The 6,633-nt window shown below is 49.8% G+C and overlaps 2 protein-coding genes across 2 annotated transcripts in view; both read left to right on the forward strand.

Moving 5' to 3' along the window:
• Window positions 1-3,148, forward strand: part of TMEM209 (transmembrane protein 209) — a 12,054-nt gene extending 8,906 nt beyond the window's left edge. The window contains 4 exon segments of the mRNA XM_009882986.1: window positions 1,302-1,416; window positions 1,508-1,605; window positions 2,250-2,323; window positions 3,094-3,148. Of these exon segments, the coding sequence (XP_009881288.1) occupies window positions 1,302-1,416; window positions 1,508-1,605; window positions 2,250-2,323; window positions 3,094-3,148 (342 nt within the window).
• Window positions 3,149-6,553: 3,405 nt separating this feature from the next.
• The window catches only part of LOC104284671 (low affinity vacuolar monovalent cation/H(+) antiporter-like), a 5,768-nt gene continuing 5,688 nt past the window's right edge, over window positions 6,554-6,633 (forward strand). Inside the window, exon 1 of the mRNA XM_009883030.1 lies at window positions 6,554-6,607. Within this exon, the coding sequence (XP_009881332.1) occupies window positions 6,554-6,607 (54 nt within the window). The remainder of the gene's footprint in view (window positions 6,608-6,633) is intronic.

Genomic DNA, 6,633 nt, shown 5'->3' on the forward strand with positions numbered 1-6,633 from the left:
GTGTTCCCCCCCCCCCCCGTAAATAGATTTTCAGTTACTTGGGAGAATAAAAACCAGGAGATCTGAATGTCAGAGCTTCGCAACTTTGCTGACAAAGATATAATGAGATTCAATTGCTGGAAGCTGAAGTTGTAGAGAATCAGTCTTGAAACAGGATTTGATTTTCTGTTTGTGAAGATGATTAAGTATTTGGTAGTGACTGGCCACGGAGCAACTCTTAGTGTCGTGACAGGCAGCAGAGTGAACAGCTGAACAGTGTTTAAAGATCTTGAGACAGAGTAGCACACCCTGAAATTGAGTCTTTTATCAAAACCCACTGGGAGAGGTGGTGTTGGGCAGTATATTAAACTTTTAAGAATTCTGCGAAAGAAGTTTCAATATAAGAGATTAAAATAAACACTTGCCACATGAAGGTTTGACATTACTTTACTCAAGACAATTACTATTAAAAAAAACCCAAACCACAATTTTGCATTTCTGTTAATCACGCTGCTGATAATACAAAGCTGTGATTTCCAAGGTGCATCTCCCAAACTTCTTGAGGCTTCTGGCGTTTAGCCCAGCGAAACTCTTTTGTTTCGTCTGTGAAATAGATCATGCTATATATAATGAAGGCAGAAAGTATCAGATTACAGCTAATTTGGTGAGGTTGCCCACATAAAATGCTGCGAACACTCCAGGAAGGGTTAAAACACACACAGCAGGCTGTGGTGTGGTTTTCTGGATAGTTATTCTCGGACTTTATTTCAGAATTTTGGCATTCTTAATAAGACTCATGGCCAGCTCAGGTTTTTCGAGTGATTTTTATTTCGCCTTTTATGAGGAGAAAGGAGAAATTTGCTCAATACATGTAGTGCCAGCGAAGCTGTAATTTGATTTCATCTGCCCTTCTCGGCTGAATCCTCGCAGTTCATACAGAACCCATCGCTAAAACAGATGGCTTGGAGTTCATGGCCCAAATATGCTAAATAAGATCTGTGACTTTGCCAAATTCTGCAAGATGCCAGGATAAAGATGCTTGTACATGAACTGAGCTCCTGACGTGCGGCATTGGTTTATCATGTTGTGACTGACGCCCTTTCACTTACTGGAAGAAATAAACTTGCCTTCACCCAGTGGTGTGCCCGGACTGCTGAAATCTCTGCTTTAAGCACTGAGCTTACTTGGGATCCTAAACATAGAGGTTAAGTCAACTTTGCAACCACAGACTATCAAATACTGTAACTAATGCCTGAAATGATGGCAAAAAAGCTGCTGTATCTTTAAGGACACTAAAGTGAGATTTGTTTTTCTTTGCCCAGATCATTATGCACGTGTTCTGCACTTACCTCGACTCCAGGCTGCCACCTCACCCCAAGTATCCCGACGGCAAAACCTTCACTTCCCAACACTTCATTCAGACACCAGATAAACCAGGTACTGGCGCTCACATTTAGCTCTTCTTTGCTTCTTGGATCACATCAGTGCCCTTGAAATCCCTGTCGTCTTTTAAACTTTTCGTTTGCAGACACTTCAAATGAAAACGTGTTTTGCATCTACCAGAGCAGCATCAACCCGCCCCACTACGAGCTGATCTACCAGCGCCATGTCTACAACCTGCCCAAGGTACGATGCTGGTGGTGATGTTCTCCTGCTGCCAGGAAATCATTGGCAGGTCTGATTTGGGGTTTTTTTTTCAGGAACTGTCCACATTTATTGACTATTTACACGCAGGCTGGCCCGACGCAGGAAGTAAGCATTAGCTTGGTCTTTGACCGTGACGTGGTACTTAGTCTGCTACTAAACAGTAGCTTTAGTATCTAGGTAGTAGCTTCCTTTTGTTTATTTTCTGACAATTTATTTTAAAATACTAAGTCATGTAATCCGTGATGTGCCTTGTCACCCCTTCAGGCCAGCGAGCCCGATGCTCGTCCATAAGAATTCTGGGGGCGAACTTCCAGTCTCAAAACAGTGAAATTCTCCTGTGAATTGTCATTTTGTATTGACCCCTGGGTTTTGCTGGATCTCCGCTTTCCATAAAGCTCCAGCATTTAAAGTATTTGGAGATGATAATCCAGCCAAAAGCCACGTCTGGTCTTTTTTTGCTATTTACCTAATTGAAAAAAGTAAAGAATTAGGGCAAAAAGCCTGACAACCCTCCCCGGAATAGCATTTCATGCATTTATCGTCACTTATTCTACCTGAAATATTGCTGTGATTTCTTATTAGTGACTTGGTTTCTAAATTCTTTTCTCTTCCTGTGGATTCAGGGCAGAAACAACATGTTCCACACCTTGCTTATGTTTCTGTACATCATAAAGACAAAAGAATCCGGGATGCTGGGGTAAGTACCTGTCTGAAGGGACCTCAAACTGAAATTGCTACAGTGGGGTGATATTAAGGTCCTGCATGTGGATTGGGGCGATCCCAAGCACAGGCTGGGCGGAGAATGGATGGAGAGCAGCCCTGGGGAGGACTTGGGAGTGTTGGGTGATGAGAAGCTCAACAGGAGCCGGCAACGTGCACTGGCAGCCCAGAAAGCCCCCGTCATCCCCCGCTGCATCCTCAGCAGCGTGGCCAGCAGGGCGAGGGGGGATTGTGCCCCTCTGCTGCGCTCTGGGGAGACCCCCCTGCAGTGCTGCCTCCAGCTCGGGGGCCTCAGCGCAGGAGAGACGTGGACCTGGTGGAGCGGGGCCAGAGGAGGCCACCAAGATGCCACAAGGGCTGGAGAAGCTGTGGCTGCCCCATCCCTGGAGGTGCTCAAGGCCAGGTTGGACGGGGCTTGGAGCAACCTGGGCTGGTGGGAGGTGTTGGAACTGGACGATCTTTAAGGTCCCTTCCAACCCAAACCATTCTATGATTAATGGTGTTAAAATCATCTTGTCGTTTGAAAAAACAGCAGCTTTTTTGTAAAATTGGATAAAATTATGTGTGTGAGCAATAAAAGCAACGTGCAGGTTCCCCTCCCTTCTGGAAGAGCTGTGCTCGATTCATGGCAAAGCACACCACCTGCCTGCCCGTTAAAACGCCGGAATTGATAGTTTTTCATTCAATGTTTTAAACAGGGGCTTTAATTTACTTGTGATTTATTATGATAACTTTTGTTTTTTGCAGGCGTGTAAATCTTGGTTTATCAGGAGTCAACGTTCTGTGGATTTTTGGAGACTAACATCTCCAGCTGGATGCCGGTTCAGAGGAACAATGCTCCTCTGGCAAGACAAACCAAGCGGCATCGTTCTGTTGTTGACTTAAACACGGACTTACTAAGAAAGGGGATGATATAAGCTCTGCTTTGTGGGCCGAGGGGAAGTTTTTGTAATCCCTCTGCGGGTTTGAAGATCTTATTTAAAACATTTCACTGTCAAAACGCTACTACCTACGAATGCCAGGCGGGTTCTTCTTTCTGGCTCCTCACCTGAGCGGGGTTGTGCCCAGCCGCGAGCAAGCTGTCACCTGGAAAGACACAGCAATTCGGCCAACTTCCAGATCCAAGAAATTCCAGATAGGCACAAGAAAAGCCAAGTCATCAAGTTTAGATTCGTTTTGGTTCATTTTATTATGAACGATAAGAAAAACTTCTCTTTCTTTTTTCTTTTATTTTCTTTTTTTTTTTTAATCCCTGGTTGTTGGTGTCATGGGGTTCGCTGACCCCACGAGATGTGCTGGGCGTCTGCACTGCAGGTGGGAAGGAAAGGGAAAACCATGCTTGACTTGCTGGTTTCAGTAAATAAGACTATTTTTAAAATTTTTTTGAACAAAATAAGCGTGCCATCCAGCTTGGGCACTCTTGTGAGCTCTGAAGTACTGAGTGCCTTCAGTACAGCCACAGCATTACCCTGCCTTTGCTTTTCAATTTATTTTTCCAGCTCCCAGCAGCCTTTTTTTTTTTTTTTTTTTTTTTGGCTGGTAAACTCTTTTTTTGGGAGCCTTACGGACTGGCATGTGGCTTCAGCACCTTGGTGGGAGACCAGGCTCTATAAACTCGTGGACTTTTTTAAGTCCTCGCTTTTGGGGAAAAAAAAAAAAACAACCACTTTGATTTGTTTCAAAGAAGAGATTGTTCAATATTTGCCAAAAAAACTTTTTATATAAGGGGAGGAGGGCATGAAGAATCTGTTGTAAATTCTGACAAATGAACTTTTTAGAAGTGCATGTGGTTAGTTTTACTAGGTATTTCTTTAAAAAGGGGGGTAAGAATTCATAAGCCCTGAGATGAAGATCTTTTTGAGCTGAAGACAAGGATGTCACCTTGTTCCCCTCTGGTTGTAAACTGCCAAAAAACCCCCTCCTTATACATACAAGACGTGACAGTTACACTGGCTTGTTACTGGGGGTGAGAACACCACGTGTTTTCTTATGGTACTACATTTTTGTACTGTTATTTTTTACTGCTGGCCTCAGGCGGGAGGAAAGAGAGGAATTTGTGCTGTGCCGGGGAGAGGTGCACTCACTTTTTATCTCTGCGGGAGGGAATCTGCTGGGTTTTGGTGCGAACCAACTGTTCCTGGCGACTCTGGGAGGCGCACGGATTTTCCGAGGGACTTGATAACAAAATGGCTCATTTGGTTCCCGCATTAAATGAGTTTGTTTTGTCAAATGCTTGGTTGGGTTTTCCATGTGATTCAGCATCATTAAATTCATCAATGTGCCAAGGAGGGAACATTCAACCGGATTTAGCTGGGCTTTACCCTGAATCTCGCACCCTGAGGGCAGAGCGGGGCTATCCTGTTTCCTTTTGCCCCGTGAGCTCGGTTACTTTCAGGTGCTAAAGGCTCTTTAAGTGCAGAAATTTTCTCCTTTGACCAAAAAAAATTGGTGTTTCTTGAGAAGAGCCTGTCCCGTGGGGCACCCTTGGGGGCACCGGGCTCCTGCAGCCCTGGGAGTTCCTGGTCCCCGCATGCCCCCAGGATCCTGCGCACAGTCCCTGTGACCCCCAATCCACTGTGCACCCCAATCCCTGCTCACACTGAGTCACCGTGTGTCCTGGTCGCTGCGTGCCTCGATACACCGCGCACCCTGGTTCCTGCATGCCCCAGCCCTGTGCACCCCGATAATACCATGCGCCCTGGTTCCCCATCCATCCCGCTCCCTGTGAACCCCAATAAACCACACACCCTGCTCCCTGTGTACCCCAACACATCGTGCACCCCAGTCCCTGCATACCCCAGTCCACCAGACACCCCGGTCCCTGTGCACCCCAGTTCCCGTGCACCACGGTGCATTGTGCAGCCGAATAAACCATGCACCCTGGATTCTCCTGCACCCCAACTGCTGTGCCCCCTGGTCCCTCTGCCCCTGACACACCGTGCACCATGGTCCCTCTGCACCCCACTCCCAGCGCAGAGCCCTGCGTGCCCTGGTACCCCATGAACCCCAGATCCCCATGCTCCTCGGTCCCTCTGTATCCCGATCTTGATGCACCGTGCACCCCAATTTCTGTGCGCTGCAGTCCCTGTGCACCCTGAGCCCTGTTCACACTGCTACACTGTGCTCCCTGTTTTCTGTGCATCCCCATCCTTGTGCACCCCAATACACCGCACACCCTGCGCCTCGGTCCCTCTGTATCCCGATCCTCATGCACCTTGATGCACTGTGCACCCCAATTTCTGTGCGCTGCAGTCCCTGTGCACCCTGAGCCCTGTTCACACTGCTACACTGTGCTCCCTGTTTTCTGTGCATCCCCATCCTTGTGCACCCCAATACACCGCACACCCTGGTTCCTGCATGCCCCAGCCCCGTGCATCCCCGTGCACCCCAATACACTGTGCACCCTGATTCCTGCATGCCCCAGCCCTGTGCACCCCAATACACCGCGCACCCTGGTTCCTGTGCATCCCTGTCCCTGTGTACCCCAATACCCCATGCACCCTGGTCCCCATGCACCCCAATACCCGCACACCCTGGTCCCTGTGCACCCCGATACACTGCACACTCTGGTTCCTGTGCATCCCTGTCCCTGTGCACCCCGGTACACTGTGTGCCGTGGTCCCCGTGCACCCCAATATACCGCGCACCCTGGTTCCTGTGCACCCCAAATCCCTGTGCATCCTCATCCCCTGTGCACCCCGGTACACCGTGTGCCCTGGTCCCTGTGCACCCTCATATACCGCACACCCTGGTCCCCGCACACCCCAATATACCACGTGCCACCATTCCCACACCCCCAGCCCCGCACACCCTGAGCCCCACGCACCCCCGGATCCCTGTTCATCCCCGGCCCTGTGCACCCCCATGTACCGCTCACCCCCGTCCCTGTGCACCCCGATACACCACACACCCCGATCCCCACGCACCCCACATCCCTGTGCATCCCCATCCGTGATCTCCCCGATACACCATGCACCCTGGTCCCTGTGCACCCCCATATACCACGTCCCCCACCCCGTTCCCACGTCTCCCTCCCCCTGCATCCCCATGCACCCCGATACACCGCGCATCCCGACCCCCACGCACCCCCGGATCCTTGTACATCCCTGTGCATCCCCATATACCTCTCACCCTCGTCTCTGTGCACCCCGATACACCGCGCACCCCAGCCCCATGCACGCCACATCACCGCGCACCCCGATATGCCATGTCGTCCCCCCCGTCCCCTCGCCCCCCGCCCTCCGCATTCCCGTGCACCCCGGTACCCCGCCGCGCACCCCCGGATCC

Source organism: Charadrius vociferus, unplaced genomic scaffold (assembly GCF_000708025.1).
Source record: "Charadrius vociferus isolate BGI_N301 unplaced genomic scaffold, ASM70802v2 scaffold32, whole genome shotgun sequence".
Taxonomy (NCBI): domain Eukaryota; kingdom Metazoa; phylum Chordata; class Aves; order Charadriiformes; family Charadriidae; genus Charadrius; species Charadrius vociferus.